Source organism: Pinus tabuliformis, chromosome Q (assembly GCF_031772625.1).
Source record: "Pinus tabuliformis cultivar Carrire ecotype Pingquan chromosome Q, CPIR1, whole genome shotgun sequence".
Lineage (NCBI taxonomy): Eukaryota > Viridiplantae > Streptophyta > Pinopsida > Pinales > Pinaceae > Pinus > Pinus tabuliformis.
Genome location: NC_142296.1, coordinates 884647565 through 884670374, shown reverse-complemented (window position 1 = coordinate 884670374; position 22810 = coordinate 884647565). Strand labels below are relative to the sequence as shown.

Below are 22810 nucleotides of genomic sequence, written 5' to 3'. Positions count from 1 at the left end.
GCATCAGATGGAGCATAGTTTCCAAGTTGGTGACCAAGTCTGGTTGTACATCAGCAAGGATAGGATGCAAGGTGAAGGTAAAAAGCTAAAGCATATCAGGTATGGACCTTTCAAGATACTTGAGAAAATTGGTGAGAATGCTTTTCGTCTTGATCTACCAGCTTACATGCACATCTACTCAGTCGTAAATGCAAATTGCTTGAGATTGTTTGAACCTTCACTAATTGAGGATCCCGAAGAGTAGAGTCAATTTCCTTCTATTGTTGACCTGTTACCTGAATATCTTAATGAATTACAGGAAGACACAGTGCTGGACAGGAAGGTGAGGACGATGTGCAGGGGAGATGTTGAGTACCTCAGAATTGGGCTCAAGGGTTCAAAGCCAAGCAATGCAAAGTGGATAGAGATTGGACAAGTGAGACAATTGTACCCTCACTTAGTTGATGCTTGAAAACCAACTTTGGGTGATCCAAAAGCTTTTTCAGTGGGAAGGCTGTGATCCGAATTGGATCCAGGAAGATTATCAAAGTGCCATGATTGTATCAAATTAGGACAGTCTTCAAAATTTATGCAAAGAGCGATTAGGAAGACCTCTGGACAGTGGCAGTTTGCAGCCAGCAAGGAATGACAAGGACCTCGGTCAAAGTGCGCTGACCGAGGTCCATGGAGACTGCGCAGGAGGCAAAACTGGCAACTAGGAAGCCCAGATCGGGAAACGGAGGGCATTTCTGATGCGCGGTAAAACTCCTTGAGAAGGAAAAGCCCTAAAGTGCTCGGTCGCATGGGAAGCCGGGAAACCGTGGGGAAAGCACTAAGGCGAAAGGCGGGTCCCGCGCTCCAAAACCGACGGTATATCGGAGGCATCCTCGGGCGGTAAGTGGATTTGGCAGAAAACGAGTGATTCCATTCAGCGCACAACGCGTGTCCGGCGGATGAGAGAGAAAACCGCCTCTCATCGCACGCTAACAGTCGAGCAAATCAACTGCGCGAAATGAGCGGATACCGTAGGATCTGGGGGCTCCAGATCTGACGGCGGAGAATGCGCACGATGGAGGAACCGGATTTAACAGGGGAATTGAGCTGCGGCACATAAAAATTTGAGGTCCATTTTGACCGCTGAGTTGGCAGATGAGTCGTTGCACAACGTAACCAAAAATACCGAATCGTCGAGGAAGAGTTGGCGCTGTTCGTGAGAGGACAAGTGGCCACCTCCCTGTGAGACGTTGGTGATGACGCAGAGACAGGGAACTCCAAGCGAACAACAGCAGGGGAACCGAAGGGGCGGAAGAGGAAGTGAACAGTCAAAGACAAATTGGCTTTAAGCCATGAACAGACAGAGAACGGAACAGAGAGGAAAGAGAGAAGAGAACGAAGACAGAGAGGAGGAGAGCAAAGAAAAAGACAGTGAAGCAAGAAGCAGAAAATAGAGAGCCGAGATGACCTTAGGCAGCATCGAGCAGACAGAAAGCTGGAGAGGTTCAAGCAATCCCTGAGAGGATGTGTCGGGAATTGAGTATCATATTGGGCTCCTCCCATTAAAGACCAGAGAGGTCAAGATTTGGTAAGGAAAAGAGTCTGTGCACTCTAGTGGCTTGGGGAATCCAAGAACCACCCTACCAAACATAATTTGTTTCAGGAGACTCAAATGAGTTCCTCATTGTAAATCTCTGCTTCAAAGACACAATAAAAGAAGGACACCACTGAAAGCTGGAACGGAGATGTAGCCCTGGAGAATAGGGTGAACTCCTTATTAATTGTTGTGTTCTTGCATTTGCTTACTTTATTTTCCTTACTATTTTCCATTTTCCAATGTCTGTGTATTTTGCAATTTGATCGATCCGTTGCCTAAAATAACAGACACACACCAACACATCTGTAATACCTTCATTTATTAATTAATTAACTGAGGTCACTCACGAGTGATTTTCACATCAAGTATAAGGCTCGTTTTGTCGCTCGTGGCTTCTCTCAAAAGGAAGGTATAGACTATGACGAGATATTTGCACCTGTTGCCCGGTATTATGTATACCACCATCAGCGCGATCATAGCCCTTGCTGCTTCGCAAGGATGGAACCTACATCAGATGGATGTCAAGACCGCATTCTTGCATGGTTCGATCAAAAAGGAAGTCTATGTAGAACAACTCGAAGGATTTGAGAATCATGATCGAGAATCTCATGTATGCAGATTGAAGAAAGCCCTCTATTGGCTGAAGCAAGCACCTCGAGCTTGGTATGAGAGAATCGATAGCTACCTGATGAAGCTGGGATTCACTAGGAGTGAAGCCGACCCTAACCTTTACTTTAAGGTTGAAGATGATAAACCTCTCATACTGGTGTTGTATGTTGCCGACCTCTTTCTGACAGGTGCAGACCCTCTCATTCACAAATGTAAGAGGGAGTTGGCTTTCGAATTTGAGATGAAGGACCTAGGACTGATGCACTATTTCCTAGGACTGGAAGTCTGGCAGAAGCCAAGGGAGATTTTCCTATCTCAAGAAAAATATGTGGTGAAGGTATTGGAGAGATTTGGTATGGTGGATTGCAAGCCTGTGACTACCCTGATGGAGCTTGACTTCAAGAAGTTAAGTGGTAGTGTTGCCGGACCTGCTTCGCAAAATGCTACCGAGTATCATCAACTCACCGAAGCATTGATTTCTTGGCGAACTCCCGTCCGAAGATATGTTTTGCAGTCAACACATTGAGTCAACATATGGTTGAGCCTCACCACTCACATTGGATTGGTGCCAAGAATCTGTTGAGATACCTTTGTGGCACAATCACTCATGAGTTGAGATACATTGCTGGAGATATGAGACTACATGGATATACCGATGCTGATTGGGCAGGCAGTGTGGTGGACAAAAAGAGCACTTCCGGGTGCTGTTTCTCTTTGGGATATGCCTCGATATCCTGGATGAGTAGGAAGTAGGAGTTGGTGGCTTTGAGCATTTCTGAGGCAGAGTACATTGCTGCGAGTATGGCCTCTTGTGAGGCTGTCTGGTTGCGGAATGTTGAAGTTTCTAAGTCTAACAGTAAGAAACCCTCCATGTACTTACTGGTTTATTTCTTCCTACTTGTTCTGAGTAATTAACAAGTTATTTACCATGTAAACACTGAAAATAAACACAAGTACATGCTCAACATATTACAGATCATCAATTGAAGGAACTAGAAACAAGCACACAAGCGACACCGTTGTTTTTGGACCAATGTCCTCAGAAAAACCCAATGTAGGAAAACCGGTGCAACTATTTGAGGGTTTTGTTATTAAGCAGTTCTTTTCTGAGTACACTGGGTGCCAAACTGGCTAACCCGACAGAGATAAAAAATCTGACAGCAATACCTCTCTTATGAAACAGGTATTCGGAAAGCCTGCTCCATGAAATCCCTCTCCAGCACAATCTGAAGCTTAGCATCATCCTTGTTGGCCTTTGCGTTTGCCTGAAACCCTTTGCGTCAGCCTACTGAGGCTCTGCGCAACCTCTCTGGCTCTCTGCGTCACTCCTGTAGCCTCTGCGTGGATGACGCAGGCCCTTCTGGCTTTGCGCAGCCTCTGCATGGCTCCCTCTGGCTCTGCGTCTACCTCTCTCTGCTTCTGCACTAGTCTCTCGTCATTGTCCCTGCCTCTCTGCTTCGTACTCACTGCCCCTCGCTGTAACTGATCACTGATTCTATCTCTCTTAGCAAACCCCGCTCTAGAGAATAGTATCACTGATCACTCTGGTGTCTTCTCCAAGTGACCCTCAAGCCTCCTCTTATACTTTTCTCGTTGACAAATCAATGGCCGAGATTAAGTCCCTAATCGACGGCTAAGATTAGATCTGGCTTGATCCATGTCTTTTGGATCATTCTAACATAGTTTTATAGTAATTCACATTAATATTTTAATTTTCCTAAGTTTAGACTTAGTGACTCCATTAAAAATATTAATTATTTTAATATCTCCCTAACTGTTTAGAATCTGCCCAAACCATTTCAGGGTATTGGAGATCTCATTTGCCCTAACCTCTCCACCAAATTTTGTGGCTAGAGCACATCCGATGCTACCCCAAATCAACATGAAATCTCTTCAGTGAGCTGTTTGGAATCATTGGATACTACTGTGATCCAGTGTGTGACAACTAGAGTGGGATTCGTTTATCAGAGAATCCCGTATTTCATGATTGCTCCAAGCATATCGATATCAGGTACCACTTTATCTGGGATATGGTACAACGGGGAGCAATAAGGCTCCAACATACCGGTACAAATGAGTAGGTTGTCGACATTCTAACGAAGCCCCTGGGAAAGTTCAAATTCTTGACTTTTCGAGAACGACTTGGACTCGTTGAGAGACCCTCTTATGAGGGTCCTGCATGATGGATGCACTGAGCTCTGGGGGGCGTGGGGTACTTCTTGGAGCGACATGCGACCACAGGGCGACTCACCCTCCCCTAGTGGTGCGCTATGTACAGGGTGAAAGGTTCAGCCTTCCCTTGTGATACTCCGTGTCGACTTAGGGACATGATGAATGGTTCTCCCGTCGAGGCATCCTACCCATGCAGTCTGGGACTCATGGGAAGTACCTCTCATCTGATCAATGAGTAGGGAAATGGGGTTTAGGGACCATAGTAGTATTATCGATGGGCACATCGCTGTATTTAATGTACTCCCTATGCGAGGATGACTTCCATTGATCTGGGATCAGTAAGAGTGGTATGACACACTCTCTGGGACTAACTTTGGGTCAGTGGAGGATGGTATGATACATCCTTGATTATTTCTTCTTCTTCATAGTTCAGCAGAGCAGAGTCGAGCAGTGCAGGGCAATGCATTTGATGGCAAAGATAGTATCGACGGTCAGATGGATTAACAGATGGAGTTCTCCCTAGTTGAGAGGGAGTGTTAAAATTGGCAACTAGGGCCAAACTCCATGTGGGTCATCTTATTTATGGCATTTGATAATTTTCTTGGATTCCTCTTATCGAGAGGTGTAGGATTGATCTAACGTTCATCCGATTCCGTAAGTATTTATGGAGATATGAATTTATTTGTATTTACTTGACAAATTGTCAAGGTTGGCCAACAACTAAATGTGTGGCACGCATGATCAACGTTTCATATAAATATAAGTGAGGTTGAGGCATTATTCACTCATATCATCTCTCACTTTCTTCTCTCCTTTGTTGATTGGGTTTACACATAAGGAGTAACACACACGTGGGAAGAAGGAAGGACGAAGTTGGAGGACGCAGATTTGTTTGACTGCGTTGACTTTGACCAAGGCTGCAACAAGACGTTTTGACCAATGTTGACCTTTCTTGAGTGCGGTTTTGGTGTGGTTGTCTCTCCTAGGGATGCCGCAGATTTCGACACACAAACTGAGGCATTCTGACCTCTGGTTTGACCAACATTGACTGCCCTAGTTTGTGGCAGCAGGTTGACTTCAGATTGACTATGTTTGACTGGGTTTTTCAGACTGTTTATGGGTTGCCTCTTTTTGCTGTTGGAGGCCTAGTTGACTGGGATATTGACCAAGCATATTGGAGGTCATTTCTATCTTGTTTGACCAGCTTTGGCTTTGCTGGTTAGGGTTTGCTATTGCTGTCCTAAAATTACAGATTTATGTATTTGTACTATTTCTCTCTGCTGAACTATTGAAGATTATAGAAGAATTGATCAAAGGGTTTCCCCACATTGGGGTTTATCCCTAGCTCGCTGCCACATCTGGTGTCTCTTGTCTTGGCTTGTTTTCTGTTGATTTATTAATGTTCTATATGCATTTTACTATATGTTAATGTGATTGGTAAACAATGGCTAATAAGAAGAAATTGAAGTAAACTGCCTAAGCATAGAACATACCATAAATTAACAACAACAAACCTACAACATTACCCATTCAGATTTATTGCTTACTTGAGAGAATCTCTCTCTCATTGTCTTGTTCCCATGCATGTCTTTGTGCTCTTGCTAAGCACCATAGACACTCTCGACCCAACTCGCCCTCTTGGCCCAACTTGACCTTCACCTGGTAGAGCTTGAAGGAGCCTCTCACTCCTCCCGATCTATAGTTTGTGTCCTTGCTGTTGGTGCTATTGGCCTCTCGCCCTCGGTACTTTACCCTTGCTAGCTCTATGGCATGAGACCTCCTAAAGGTCTTGCCTAAGGCCTACTCAACTTCCTCAAAACAACTCTGCTTAGCCTTCATACAGACCCTTTCGGCCTTCCACATGTCCACTTAGCCCTTCATAGGTCCTCTCGGGCTTGAGGCCTACTTAGTCACAAGATGTTCCCTTGTCAACCACCACCTTCCACATGCCCTTTCAATCCTCGAGTGGTTTGAGGCCTACTTGGCCTTTTCATCCATAAGATGCTCTCATGCGAACCACCTTGCATAGGCCCTCTAGGCCCTCAAGGGGTTTGAGGCCTACTTGGCCTTCTCCTCCATAAGATGCTCTCTTGTCGACCATTTTCCACAGGTCCTCTCAGCCCTCATGGGGTCTAAGGCCTACTTGGCCTTCTCCTCCACTAGATGCTCAATCGTTAACCTGCGACAGGCCCTCTTGGCCCTCCACAGGTTTGAGGCATACTTGACCTTCTCCTCCATAAGATGTTCTCTTGCTAACCACCTTCCACAGGCCCTCTCAGCCCTCAAGGGTCCAAGGCCTACTCGACCTTCTTCTGTCACAAGATGCTCTCTTGCCGACCACCTACCATAGTCCCTCTTGGCCCTCAAGGGGTCTTAGGCCTACTTGGCCTTCTTTTCCACAAGAGGCTCGACCCTCAAGGGGTCTAAGGTCTACTTGACCTTCTCGTCCACAAGATGCTCTCTTTGCAACTGCCTTCCACAGATCCTCTTGCCCTCAAGGGGTCCGAGCCTGCTCTCTTGCCAACCACCTTCTACAGGCCCTCTCGACCCTCAAGGTGTCTGAGGCCTGCTTGACTTTCTCCTCCCTCCACAAGATGCTCTCTTGCCAACCACCTTCCATAGGTCCTCTTGGACCTCAAGGGGTGAGGCCTACTTGACCTTATCCTCCACAAGATGCTATCTTGTCAAACAAAGCCCTTCTTGGTCCTCTGCCAACAATGTGCCCTCTCGGCCCTCTTTGTTGTCAACAGGCCCTCTTGGCCCTCTTTACTGTCAACATGCCGTCTCGGCCAAACACAGGCTGTCTCAGCTAACTAGAGGCCCTCTTGGCCCTCTTTGTTATCAACAAGTCCTCTCGGCTCTCTTTGCTATCTACAGGCCCTCTCAACCCTCTTTGCCAACAATAGGCGCTCTTGGCCCTCTTTGCTGTCAATAGGCCTCGTTAGGCCTCTTTGCCAACAAGAGGCCCTCTTGGCTCTCTTTGCTGTCAACAGCCCTCTAGACCCTCTTTTGTCGTCAGTAGTCCCTCTTGGCCTTCTTGGCCCTCCACAGGATGCTCTCTTGCCAGCCACGAGAATGAATCACTCACCCTTGTACTTGTACTTTTCCAAAGGGTGCAATACCATGGGTCTAGACTCTATGGGTACAAAGCCCCATCACTTAGCTCACTTGCCCCACACGTGAGAATACTCTCAATGCTACCGAAAACATCAACATCCAATCCCCATGCATAGTCTATTTCAGGAATTCCTTCAGTGTTGAAGATAACCCCCACACCCCACACCACCACCCCTCCTTCATTGCAGCTTTAACTAGTGCCATTTTGACAGATTTTGTTTAGCATATGGTCCTTCCATGGTTCACTTGACTTCACCTCTTTTCACTTTTATGGCAACTGTACAGAGAAAATTGTCTAGAAGCAAATGGACTGAAAGAGATGTGAGCAGACAAGAGAATGCAGCGATGAAAGGTAGGGTAGAGATTCGAAATTAAAAGCCAAAATGAGAAATGCTTCTATGTTTTTTGCCAATGGTCCTTCCACAGTTCGCTTCACTTTACCCCTTTTTACCCTTGTGGTAACCATACACAGCAAATTTTCTAGAAGGAAATGGATGGGAAGAAAACAGACTGAAAGAGATGAGAGCAGACAAGAGAATCTGGTGATGGAAAGTAGGGTAGAGATTGGAAATGAAAAGCAAATATGTGAAATGCTTCTTTGTTTTTTCGTATACATTGTCTTTTGTAGTGTTTTTAATAAGTTGGGAGAGAAAAAGCTGTATATGGGGGTGTAGATGTTGAAGGAAAAGCCAATGATTGTGTGAGTGTGGCTTTGATACCACTTGTAGGAGATTATGAGGGTCACTGCCATGAATTAAAATTTAATATTTCATATATTTACCCTTAAAGGAATTAAGTAATAATAAACATTTAATATGAGACAAAATGTAATGACAAGAGTACAAAGAGAAGGCATGGTGCATCTTCACAACAGTTGCAACTAATTCTATAACTAGATAATAAATAGTACATAAATATGTTTTTTGGTTAATGTTACAAAGTTATAATAGGGATCATGACAAATGATCTGAATGTCAAGCTGGAATGTGGAGTGCAGTTAGGAGTAGACGAAACCTGTGACTGTGATTGAAAGGGGCAAGTCTCAAGGCAAGGGGCTGCTATAGGCAATAATGGCAGCAAGATAGAAGAAAGGTTCATAACTGGAAATGTCATTAGTGGCTGTAGTGTAGTTATTTTTGAACTTATGCCATCCTTCGTTTCATTAAATAATGATATCGGATTCAATTGGTTGTGCAATCTTTTCTTTTGGAGATAGTGAAAGCACCCTTTAGATAGGGACTGGATAGGGATGTCAATCACTGATTTTCTAACCAACTAATCATATATTTGTAAGCATTTCATTGAGATAATAAGGATTGCGTAGTCTCCAAAAGGTGATTGATTACATGGAGCTTCCTCTAGGATGTGCAAATGGATGTTAGGTATCTCTGAAGTGAGGTTCTGTAGCACTCTTAGTTTGTAGAATCCTATCTCCAGCTACATCTCCCATTTTAAAATGATGTGATATTGAGATCTGTCTAAAGTGGGGCATCAAATGAAGGTTTCTCAACAATATATGAATTTGATTAAAGAGTATATGCTATATGGATCATGGGACAATCCTTATTTGCATTACCTGCAGCCAGGTTCCTTTGGCACACAACATTTAGTACCATACATTCCATCAATACACCTTTTTGTCCCGTGTGAAGGTATTAGGCCAATGGTTACAAGTTACAATAGGTACACATGTCAGTTCTCAGGACAGCAGTTTAAAAGAAGAATGTATACCAAGTCCTATACAATGAATAATCATAGTAACATCTTTTATATGAACAATTGGTGATTTCATGAGGGCAAGACAAAAGTCTACAGTTTGGATCTCCATATGAAATCATAATGGACTTTGGTGGTGCAATTCAATCACATTGTTTTGGCTACATTTAATTTTCTGAAGCACAAACACTTTTCATGTTGTGGTGAATTTCTTATTTTCACTCTTTCATTAATGTTTTGGATTTATTTCCAAACTATCATTTTTATCATGAATTTGTGAATTTTTTTCTTTTTCTTTTCCATTGATCAAATTTTGGTCTATTTCGATTGGTTTGTTGCAGATTGGACTCGAGAGCATTTTCATTTTTGCTTCAACGCATATACAATTTTCTCAAAGACAATGGTCTTGTGAGATTTTATCTTTCTGTAAATCATGAAAACTTTCTGGGGCTTATATGAAGTGAAGATTTTGGCAATTTTTTTCTCTTTCTTTTCTGGATGTAACTGCAATTTATAATAGAACTTCTTCGCATACTGAAAAGCATACTTGGCACCTTTTGTAGGTTGTTTGTAAGCTTACATTAAGCCTTCTTCAGATTGGACAAATCATTTATCAGTCTTTTCCCTTTCCTACAAGTCATGTCTTATACATTTTACATATTTTGGAAGATTTCTTATATTTGGTCTTTCTTTGGACATAATAATTTGCTTATGTACGTGAATGATGGTGGTGGCTATTTTTGTTTTGCTTCACGCCATATTAATGGTCCTTTTCACAGATTGTTTGTGATCAGAACTAGTTGCTAACACAAAAGAAATGTGTTCATTAGAAGTATTCTATCACTTTATTATTTTTTTCAACATAATGTTAAAGAGGAATTGCGCTATCTAAAATCAAAGAATAAGAAAGCACTTGTGGCTATAACCTATAACTTGACTGAGTAGTGTTAGGTATTGATTATTTGACCCTTGACATTAACGAGGTCTGTGTTACAACTTATCTTTATTGCAGACATGCCTGAATTCTTCTATAATTTTTGTGTCCATGTGGTAGAGAGTATTTATGTTTACAATTTTGATATATTTCAGTTCTATATAGATATCTTTTCAATTAGTTGGTAAAAAGATTTATTTGCAGACATGAAATTTTTTCTTTTGTCCTTCTTTAAATTCACTCTGCTGCTGTCTTTGCAAATCCTTTACTATTCTAGTGTTTTCACACTGATCATTGTTTACAAATGAAAGCTTATGAAAGTGCCTGGAAATTTATGCTTGATTTAAGAACCATAACAGAGTACATTTATGAAAATTACCTGTTTAATGCTACAGATCATTGATGTGGGAGGTAAAGAATTTAGATTCACATGGGCGCCAGAGCAAGGTGAGTTGTGTGATATATATGAAGAACAACAAAGTGGTGAGGATGGCAATGGTGTACTTGTTGAATCTGGCTCAGTTTGGCGCAAATTAAATGTGCAACGCACCCTTAGTGAATCTGAGAGAGGCCATTTGAAAATGCGCTCAGAAGCAGCAGCACGTCAGCAGAAATCGCGGAAGTAAGATTCTCACTTCAGGAGTAGTTATTGGATGTATGCAATATTTGTTAATTGCGTATTGAATAGAGCAGTAAGCAAGATTGCTAAATTTTGAAATATGGTTGCTCTGTTTCTCCATATTTTTTGCCTTTCTCTGTGTAGATAAAAGTAAAAATGATCACTTTTGGTGACGTCAACTGCTCTAACTGAAATCATCATAATTGTGGATAACTTTTAATGATCTATTGCTGCTGTAATTGTTGTGTTTATCGGTTAGTGCACTTTGTGAATTTAGTTGTTTGGATAGAGGGAAAAAAATGTTGCACTCTTACCTTTTTGATGGATAGCAGGGCAATTATATTAGATCACGGAAATCCTGTGGTAAAAAATCAAACAAAGCCAGTGGCAACTGCATCAAATGATGGTAAGTAATAAATATCTCCTTGTTTACTTGCTTTTTGGCATTGCTTTTCTGATTGTGATTAAATGGATTTACAAAATTTCGAGTTCAAGATCAAGTTTGCTGTTGCACCTCTTCTTGTTAAAGTAGAGCAACTTGGGACTTTGCTGACTCTTTAAACTTGGTTGAAAGGTAGACCTTTGTGCTAAAGTCGGGGTTACTGTTTCTTCTTGAGTTTGAACATTGCATTATAGCATTGTATTGACTTCTGAATTGTTTTGCTCTTTTAAAGTTTTCTTGGCTTATTACAACAGTGTGTCAAGTGAGATGTGAGGCATGAAACTTTGCTGCCTGATGTGGGAGATGTTGAGGGAATTTGGCCACACTTCCATAGGGTGTCTTTATGTTGTCATATTACTTTCTCTGCCTTATGTAATTTCAAAGGCAAGCTATTATTAAAATAAAGTGTGTACCCTAAGTCCTATTTTCAACAGATAACTTCTTATGGCTGCATTTAAACATGATATAGGATTTCAAATTGCTGTAATCCCTCATCTTTTTGATTCATAACAAGGAAAGCAAAAATTTAAAACATGCCAACCTCTTCTGGAGCTTTTGCAAGGGTGGAAGGGTTCAAGCATATATTTTTTGACTAATCTCAAGCATCCGGCAAAAAGCTGTAAACAAACTTGTGGATGAACTGGAGATTGCACGTGGTTAGACAGTCATTGCAACATCTATCAGGAATGGCAGTTGCTTTCGGTTTTTAGAATATTTCAGTGGCTGTTCACTGGAAATGATATTGAGGACCAGTGTTGCAAATAACTACATCCAAGACAGGGAAATATGTTTGAAGTATGAGAAGCTTGGATTTGTATATTTTGCTGCTTGCAAAATGGTTTTTTATGATTCAGGACATTTCCATTGGTTATAAATCAATTGAGTATCGTTGTGGTGTATGCCTAACAACCTTCAACCTGTGCACACACATATACGAGGACATATAACTGTGTTCATCTGTGTACATTATCCATTGATGTATGGGCATGTCAATTTATATACAGTGTACACATACATACAGAGAAATGTTTATATATATATATATATATATTTCGAAATGAAAAAAGTTGTGAATCTTTTCATTCGTTAAAGTAAAAAGGGTTACATTTTGTAGCCAACGGTGACCAAACCAAAGAAGATTGCATTATATACTTGATATAAGAGCTCAAAAGATAACACAATGAGCAGTCAGGGTGACCAAACACTACTATCGAGCCTATAGGTATGCTGGATACAACAGTATGCATAAACTAAAAAAAGCATCTTACATGTGCATGTGAACGAACAGACACACAATTGGAAGCCATGGCATCTAATTGCCATGATAATGTAGAGATGATGCACATAGATTGGGTAAGGGTGTGTTTGATGGAGAGGTGGAATTGGATGAGGAAGGGTTGGTGCATATGATGGTTTGACTCAAAAAAGCATAAAGTATAATAGCATCTTACATGTGCATGTGAACGAACAGACACACAATTTGGAGCCATGGCATATAATTGCCATGATAATGTAGAGAGGATGCACATAAATTGGGTTAGGGTGTGTTTGATGGAGACGTGGAATTGGATGAGGAAGGGTGGGTGCATATGATGGTTTGTGGTTAGGAGGTGGCTGGTTTGGGTGAAATGTGGAGTGAAATAGGGCATATATCTGTTTATTTATATATACATGGGGGGATGGGGAGGACATGCAATTGTAATTTCTGTTATAGGTTACAGAAGTGCATGCATATGCAGAATGTATGTGTATATGCATATCACTTTGCATCTGTATGTGTCTATATATCCAATACATATCCATGTGCACACTCATGCATGCATGGTATTAACAGACATTATTATATATAATACAAAATTATATACATTTAATGTATATATGCGTTGGACGGTATGCACGTATATATGCCAATGATATTCTACATATGTATTAAAATAATAGTTATACCCTTCATCTTCCCATGCTCCTATCATACCTGCAGATCTGGTCATATCATGTGCGTGATAGATTCACAGACATAGATGAAGATTCCATTTGTTGGCTTGATCATGTTAGATTTTTACCATGTTTAGCTCTGGCAGTCTTCTCCACAGTACTGGGGTGCACTCAGTCAGCAGTACAGCAGCACAGCAGCAGATCTGTACAGCAGTAGGGGTGTACTTATTGCAGGTCCATCCGGCAGCAGTAATACAGCAGTTTGTCTTTGTTCATTGGGCAGTAGAGTGTGAGGGAGGTGCAGTTTATGTAAGAGAGTAGAGGGTGCATGCATGTTTTTGGTATGGTTCTACTATCTTAGTATATTCAAATTTTGCCACCTGTTATTACCCAAGGCCTCAATTCTTGTGATAAGGCCCTAAAGAACAACTGAGACCTTGAAGGAACTAGGAGGGACTACCCACTAACACCACAGTAAATCCCTCTCTCACTTTACGCCAGCTGTTCTCTGGCAGAAAGCGGGTATCCCTAGAATAGGATTGCTAAAGCTATGTAATGAAATTATGAAAGTCCAAGGTGAAATGAGGAGTTGACTTCAGCAACACAGAAATTTCAATATAGATTTTATGAATAGGGTGATACGTGGAACAAGACTAGTGTCAATCCATTGGGCAAGTGGAGTCAAAGGATAAAGCCAGGAGGGCTGTTTTCTTAAGTGATCAGGAAGCATGTAGCTTGAATGATGAACCTACAGCAGTCCTATCTTCCTGTCCAAACATTCATAAGTGTGTATTTACTATTTACCATTAGACAATGTGAATGGAAGCCCACTCCTCGTTAGGAGGAAAGATATATGTTGACATTTCCAGCAATAAACACAAAGGTTTTAGAAGGGGAATAAATCACAATTGAACTTCTTCTAAACAGGGAACAAAGTTACATGGATTATAGCCCTTCACAGCACATTTGATGCAAGAAACTTCAGCATTATTCTTCAACAATATTGAACTCAAAATGTGTCCCTCAACAAGAAAAACCTTTAACTGCCTTCAAGATATTCAGCTAAGCTTTAAGGGGCAATCTCCCCAAATCCACCCTTATATAACAACTGAGAGAGCATATCCTCATATAGATTTAAGTGCAATCTCCTCTACGATAAAATATCGTATGTGGCTTCTAAGTCCACAAATTTCTTTGAGGAAAATCAATGAAATGTTTCCAGATCCATGCTTTTCTTCAAGGAAATCAATAAAATGTTTCCAGATCCATGCTTTTCTTCAAGGAAAATAGTAGAATAAAATTTAAAGCGGGTCTCTCCAAAGGAAAACACCCTCATAATGAATAAAATAGTGTAACAGTGATGAGGGGAATGCCACATGTCATCTCTATGTGCAAAACGCCTCCTTGATGGATGCCCTTTTGACCTAGCAAATGAAGTCTTTATGCTTCCTCTTCCTATATGGGGCAGAAGAAACACCTTCAATAACCATCCTCTGTAAAAATTTCTCATTTCCCACCCCGGTTTTCAGTTTCACCTTATTTCTCCAAAATAGTTATATGCCCTTTATCCATAAATAAATAGTAAAAATAAATTTTGCTGAAAACACAAATTCTGGAAATTTTACAGAATGCTGAAAAATGCAGAAATATAAAAAAATCAGCACATATAAACAGCCATTCAACACATTTAAACACAGTAATTTTTGGTCAAGATGACCCTTGAAAAACCCCCTACAACTCTTGGGGAAAACCAGTTCGAGAGCTCCTTCTTATTTCTGAAAAATGCTTTTTACAGTGAGAAATATTCAGCAAAAATCAGCGAGTAAACTTTTACAACTTATCTCGTTTTCCGTGCCTCACAGCCAACTGGAAAAACTTGCAAACAAAATCTGAATAGCAATAAATGCTGTACGTCCTCTTCGATTTTTGTGTCAATTTTCAGCCTTAAATTTTGCTGTACGGCCTGCCTAGAAAATCGTGCAAGCTGCCAGAAATTTTGCTGTACGATTTCCTCGATTTCTGTGCCGAAAATCGCTGTATGACCTCCTTGAAAATCTGCTGTACGGCCTCCTTGAAAATCGTGCCAGCAAACTCAGATTTCTGCTCCTCGATTTCTGTGCAAACTGCTGTACGGCCTCCTTGAAAATCGTGCCCAAAAATCTGCCTTTCACTATATGCTAACTCAGCTGTACGGACTTGCTGGAATGCTGCCTTGGAATGTGTGCCAAGCTGCTGCCTCCTTCTCCTCCCTGTCCAGAAATCTCCCTTGCTCTCTTGCTCTCCTTTTCCCAATCTGCTCATAAAAGAATGAATGACCTTTTCCTCTTTTTCCTCCTTTAATCTAACCCTAAGTGACTTTTGAGTGATCCTTAAATCCAATGGCTGAAATAATTTGAGATCTAGGGCTGAGATTAAATGCTCATTTAAATCTCACTTACTATTTTTTTAACTCACCACACTTTAATAAAGACCCACTTAGTCATTTATTTTCAAAGTCAGTTTTCCTTTCTAATTTTACATTGACTTTATTAAAGTCACTTTAAAATTAGACTTTAGTAACTTTATCACTTAAAGTCACTTTTAAATTAGATTTGACTTTATAAAAATTATAAAGTCATTTTAGGAGAAAAATTAAATTCTTTTGGACACTTTTCCCTAGGCCAAAGTTCAAAGCCTTAGGGAACCACCTGTCCTCCGGTACCAAATTTCAACACTCCCTCTTATCGAGGAAGGTGTTCCTCACCACACCCATCTTTGGTAAGAATATTTGCAACCTGCTCATCAGTGGGAATATACTCAAGCTTCACAGTGCCCTTCTGAACACAGTCTCTGATGAAATGGTATTTGATCCCGATATGCTTTGACTTGTCATGAAATACTGGATTCTCCGTGAGTTTAATGCGACTCTGATTATCACAGTAAATCACTGAAGGTCTTAACGGTTGACCAAATAAGCCAAACAACATCTTGCAAAGCCAGATGGCCTCACAACTAGCTAGGTTGGCTGCCATATACTCTGCTTCCGTTGAACTCAATGCTACTGACTGCTGCTTCCGGCTGAACCATGACACTACTGTTGAACCCAACCCAAAACAGCACCCTGAAGTGCTCTTCCTATCAGAAGCACAACCTGCCCAATCAGAATCAGTATAACTTGCCAGTCTCATTCCATCCTCCTGCCTGTAATCCAGACCATAATCCACTGTCCCCTGCAAGTACCGCAAAATGTGTTTTGCAACCACCCAGTGAACCTTCCTAGGCTCACACATAAACTGACTCATCGTGTTGATTGCAAAACAAATATCTGGTCTAGTGTTGACCAAATACATCAAGGAACCAATCAGCTGCCTGTACAAAGTGGGATCCACCAACTCGGAATTCGAAGCATGAAGCTTCTTCCAGTTGGTAATCATCGGTGTCGACATGGGTTTACAATCTTCCATGTGGAATCTGCCAAGGATGTCCACAATATACTTCCCCTGCCCCAGGAAGAAATGCCCCTCCTCTTGCCACACCTCCAAACTCAAAAAGTAATGCATCAAGCCGATGTCCTTCATCTCAAACTCCGCCGCAAGATCTCTCTTGCAGTGCTCTATGAGTCTCTTTGCACCTGTAATGACCAAGTCATCCACATACAACACCAGAATGAGAGGCTCCTCACCTATCACAATAAAGTAAAGGTTCGGATCTGCCTCACTCTTTGTGAAACCCATCCCCTGCAAGTATGTATCTATCCTGGAGTACCAAGCTCTGGGAGCTTGCTTCAGGCCATAAAGGGCCTTCTTCAGTCTGCACACATGGGACTCCTTCCCATGCACCTCAAAGCCCTGTGGCTGCTCAATGTACACCTCCTCCTGTATGAAGCCATTGAGAAATGCAGTCTTCACATCCATTTGGTGGATCTTCCAACCCATCTCTGCTGCTATCGATATATGGAGCGGATCGAAGTATATCGAGCCACGAGAGCGAAGGTCTCCTCATAATCAACTCCCTCTACCTGGGAGAACCCTCTAGCCACAAACCTCGCTTTGAATTTCTCAATGCTGCCATCTGCAGCATGCTTTACCTTGTAAAGCCATCTGGAAGTAACCACGGATTTGCCCTCAGGCCTCGGCACCACCTCCCAAACATCATTCTTCATGATAGAAGAATACTCCTCCTGCATGGCCTCTCTCCAAACCTGCTGGCTAGCTACCTCCTCATAGCTAGAAGGCTCAGAGTCAAGGATGCTGGTAACCATTGCCATATAGCTACAAAACCTCTCAGGTGGTCTACTCTCTCTGACGGGCCTCTTAGGCTCAGCAACAGATGTGGCATCTCTCAAGGTGTCCTGAAGCCACTTGGGCTTCCTCTTCCTTGAGCGCACTTCTCCCATAGGAGAATGAAACTCCTCCTCCTCATCATCATCAGGAGCCTGAACTCCTGGCTGTCTGTCTGCTGTCCTCCTGCCTGCACCTGAACCTGTAGAAGCTGAGGTACCGTGTGAACTGTCCATCAGTGGACTCAGTGGACTCCCTAGTGAACTTCTCTGCATGCTGCCCGGAGCACCACCCCTCTGGCTCGGCGAGCCACTGCTCACTGACGAACTTGACATCCTCATAGATGTACCTCCGGATCCTCTTGATCCCTGCCCATTGGATCCCTGCGACTGACTCAACTGCTGCTGAGGGTCTGGCTGATCCAGATACTCTAACTTCCGTGATCTCCTAAAGGCTCTGTCCTCCTCGAACTTCACATCTCGCCTGACAACAACTTTCCTCTGTGCAGGAATGTATATCCGAAAGGCCTTTGAGGTCTCATTGTAGCCCACAAAGATACCCTTCTTTGCGGTGGGCTCTAGTTTGGTCCTCTTCTCCTTGGGTATGTAGGAGTATGTGATGCACCCAAAGATACGAAGATGACAAATATCAGGCTTCTTCCCAGAAAAAACCTCCTCCGGAGTCATGTGCCCCAAGGCACGATGCAGACTCTTGTTCTGCAAATAAACAACGGTGTTGCAGGCCTCTGCCCACAAGAACAATGGCAACCCCTGATCATGTAACATGGCTTTGGCAGCCCCTACGATGGATCTGTTCTTCCTCTCCGCAACCTCGTTCTGCTGGGGTTTGTAAGGAACAATGAACTCCCTCCTAATGCCTGCCTCCGCACAATAGTCAATAAACTCTCCAAGGGTGTACTCTCCCCCATTGTCCGACCTCAGGGACTTGATCTTCCGACCTGTCTGTGTCTCCACAAGAGCTCTGAACTCCTGAAACCGCTTGAAGACCTCACTCTTGGTCTTCAGGAAATAAATCCAGGTCCTCCTGGAGTGATCATCAATGAATAAAACATAGTACTCATATCCACTCAAGGAAACATGAGACATTCGACCGCTCACATCAAAATGAATCAAATCAAGTATCCCAGTTGCTCTGCTGTCACTGCTGGGAAAAGGGGATTTGGCAAACTTGCCCATCGCACATCCTCTGCAAGTATCAAAGTGATCAGTACTGAAATCTGGCACACCTGTAGTGATCTTCCGTAAGGTCCTCAAGGCTCCATGATACATATGTCCCATACTGCGGTGCCAAATCTCACACAGCTCAGAACTGCTAGCTCTGCTGTCGGTACTACTGCTCAATGCCAAAAGGGACTGGAATGCAAACTTGTACACCTTTGCATGGCATACACCTATCACTCTAGCTGAATCAGCTGGAGTGCCCTTGGGATACATCAACACCTGTCCTCCCCTGAACAATACCTCATATCCTCTGTCCTCCAAAGCTGAGACGGATATGAGGTTCTTCCTCATCCCTGGCACATAAAGAACATCTGACACCTTCAAGGGAGGTTTGGACTCCCTCTGAAATGTCAGTGCCCACACCGACTGCTCTAACAACTCTGTCATCACTGAGTACTACCTCTATATCAGTGCCACTCTCTGAAAGCTCTGAGAAGTACTCACGAAATCCTGTTATGCGACGTGAAGCCTCACTGTCCACATACTAGATACCCGAAGATGCTTCGCTAATCGAGGGAAAAGCATGCTCCCTCTAAACCTGTGTGGCAGGTGATCCTGCATTAGAGGACTCATACAAAGTGAACCCAAACTCTCGGTCAAAACGAACTGCAAAGTCCTCAACCTCTGCTGAAGCTGCCACGCTCTGGTTCTTCCCCTTCTTCTTCTCTTCTCCGGACACACAACTGCATAGTGTCCCATCTTTTGACAATTCCAACACTTCACCTTGGAATAGTCATTCTGTGTGTTATCCTGTTTACCTTTACCTTTGCCTTTGCCCCCACCATTGCTTGTGGAAGCCTGCTTCTTCCCTTTGCTTTTCTTGCCTCCTGCCACCAGTGCTACATCCTCATCCTGCTCAACTGGCTTGGCTGCCCCAAGCTGACCTTTCCTGATCTCTATTTGAATGCAATCATCCCAAAACCTCTCCCATGTGGGAAGGGTCTCACATGCACAAACTCCATCAACAATGTTCATCCATGAACGGGGGAGGCCATTCACTGCAATCCGCACCAACTCAGTAGGTGGAATGTCCTCTCCAACTGCTGCCAACTCATCTCTCGCATTAGTAATCTTTGTGAGATATCCAGCTGCACTATCATTACCCATCTTAGTAGTCTTCAGCTTCTTCTTCAGGACCATTTTCCAGTTCTCATTGGTACTCTGGTAGAGATTGGACAATGCTGTTCACATCTCATGGGCATTTCTCTTTCCTCTCACATGAGGAATGCAATGGTCTTTGACTCCGTCTAGAATCAGTCTCTTACCCTTGTTGTTCTTTTTATTATACTCAGCCAACTGAGTAGCATCAGTAGGCACAACAACAGGGTTCTGTGTGGTATGCACCATGATGTCCCAGACTTCTGCCTCCTCAAAGATACTCTGCATTTTCTCCTTCCAAACGCTGTAATTTGTATGCCCATCTAGCTTATCCTCCACCCTCAATCCCAATGACATCCTGCTGTCCTAAAACTGAAAAATAGCACTGCTGTAGTAAAGATAAAACTGCTGTTTGTGAAAAATCGGCTTGTTGGAATTTTCTGAGTGAAAAATTAGCAGGCTGTAATTTTCCTCCTTGCTGTCCCAAACTGCACTTCAGCACTCAAGCTCTGATACCATGTAAAAATTTCTCATTTCCCACCCCGGTTTTCAGTTTCACCTTATTTGTCCAAAATAGTTAAATGCCCTTTTCCATATCCATACATTTAACAACTGAAAAATAAATTTTGCTGAAAACACAAATTCTGGAAATTTTACAGAATGCTGGAAAATGCAGAAATATAAAAAAATCAGCACATATAAACAGCCATTCAACACATTTAAACAAAGTAATTTTTGGTCAAGGTGACCCTAGAAAAACCCCCTACAACTCTTGGGGAAAACCAGTTCGAGAGCTCCTTATTTATGAAAAATGCTTTTTACAGTGAGAAATATTCAACAAAAATCAGCAAGTAAACTTTTACAACTTATCTCGCTTTCCGTGCCTCATAGCGAACTGGAAAAACTTGCAAACAACAAAATTTGAACAGCAATAAATGTTGTACGTCGTCCTCGATTTTTGTGCCAATTTTCAGCCTTAAATTCTGCTGTACGGCCTGCCTAGAAAATCATGCAAGCTGGCAGAAATTTTGCTGTACGATTTCCTCGATTTCTGTGCCGAAAACTGCTGTAAGGCCTCCTTGAAATTCTGTTGTACGACCTCCTTGAAAATTGTGCCAGCAAATTCAGATTTTTGCTCCTCGATTTCTGTGCAAACTGCTGTACGGCCTCCTTGAAAATTATGCCCAAAAATCTGCCTTTCACTGTATGCTAACTCTGCTGTACAGACTTGCTGGAATGCTGTCTTGGAATGTGTGCCAAGCTGCTACCTCCTTCTCCTCCCTGTCCAGAAATCTCCCTTGCTCTCTTGCTCTCCTTCTCCCAATCTGCTCATAAAAGAATGAATGACCTTTTCCTCCTTTAATCTAACCCTAAGTGACTTTTGGGTGATCCCTAAATCCAATGGCTGAAATAGATTGAGATCTAGGGTTGAGATTAAATGCTCATTTAAATCTCACTTTCTATTTTTTTTAACTCACCCCACTTTAATAAAGACCCACTTAGTCATTTATTTCCAAAGTCACTTTTCCTTTCTAATTTTACATTGACTTTATTAAAGTCACTTTAAAATTAGACTTTAGTAACTTTATCACTTAAAGTCACTTTTAAATTAGATTTGACTTTATAAAAATTATAAAGTCACTTTAGGAGAAAAATTAAATTCTTTTGAACATTTTTCCCTAGGCCAAAGATCAAAGCCTTAGGGAACCACCTGTCCTTCGGTACCAAATTTCAACATCCTCTGATAAAGTAATATATTTTCCAAGTCAAATGGAAGGCGGGGCTCTCCAAAAAGGGTGAAAAATTTGCCAAATGTGCTTTTAATAATAAGGGCACTTTCCAAGAAGTCCACATTGACCAATAAATAATACAAAATACTCAAGTACAAGGTGTGTCCTTTAGATGTGCGCAGTGGGACCACATCAACCAAGCAAGATAATATAAAATAGTACATCGAGGGGTGTGCCCTTGAGAAATGTGGTATAGTCATTATTCGTCTTGGATATAGGATCACCAAACCATTAAAATAGTCCTCCAAATAGATGATTTCCTTAGAGAAATGTGCCCAAAGGTAGTGATGCTATCAAAGAATGTGCCAAGAAACCAACTAGAGTGGAGTTTGCCCCTAGATGAAGTGGTCAACAACCTTGAGAAACCAACCTCATTCTAAAAATAGCCTTAATAGTTAGGGTGTTTTATCCAATACAATAACTAACTTGCCCCTCAAGAAATATCATAGAAATATGTGCAAGGTCTGCTAAGGTTCTTATAACAACCTCCAAGATAAGGAATCATACTATAAGGTAATTTTATTAATGTCCAACCTAAGCTGCAGGAAACGTGGGCAGGGGTCCGTTTCCCCAGGGGAAACGAAACGAAACTCGTTTCCCCGTACCGTACGGCTTGGAAACGCGTTTCCGGCCGTACGGCCACGTTTCCCGAAACAGAAACTTGGCCGTACGGCTGGAAATGCGTTTCCAGGCCGTACGTGCCACGTTTCCCGAAAAAAACACTTGTTTTTTAATTTTTTTTTTTTTTTTTTTTTTTTTTTTTTTTTTTTTTAGGGTTTCCAGGTAGTAAATGTGATGTAAATTTAATCTTAATGTTTAAATGTTTATGTAAGTAAATGTATCATTCATGCTTTATGATTGCACATATATATAATAATAATTTTTAAATATTTTTAATATATATATATATATATTATTATATATATTCGCGTTTCCCCGTTTCCAAAATTTGGGGAGGTCGCGTTTCGTTTCGCTTCCGCGTTTCCCCGTTTCGTGCAACTTAGTGTCCAACAAATGATCACAAACGTAGGTCAATGGGACTGAAAAAGAGTACAATCAATATGAATATGATATGGGAGTGCAAACACGACTCCTAGAAAATGTTGAAAATAACATAAAGAAAGAAAGAAACAAGCGATAGTCTTGTCGTGACATGCATATCAAAAGACCATGGCATAATACAAAATAATCAGTAGCTCATCAAGAAAGAATGAGTGAGATAAGGAAAATAGGAAGATTTGGAGATGCAGCATGAGATAGGAAGATAGGAAGATTTGGAGATGGAGCTAAAGATGTCAAGGGCTCTTG

General features: G+C 41.9%; 1 protein-coding gene across 2 annotated transcripts in view; it reads left to right on the top strand.

Moving 5' to 3' along the window:
• The window catches only part of LOC149222315 (dentin sialophosphoprotein-like protein), a 119126-nt gene that overhangs the window by 19659 nt on the left and 76657 nt on the right, over positions 1 to 22810 (top strand). For both annotated transcript variants that reach the window (XM_089385360.1, XM_089385359.1), the window contains exons 2-3: positions 10514 to 10740; positions 11070 to 11143. In XM_089385360.1, the coding sequence (XP_089241486.1) occupies positions 10514 to 10740; positions 11070 to 11143 (301 nt within the window). The remainder of the gene's footprint in view (positions 1 to 10513; positions 10741 to 11069; positions 11144 to 22810) is intronic.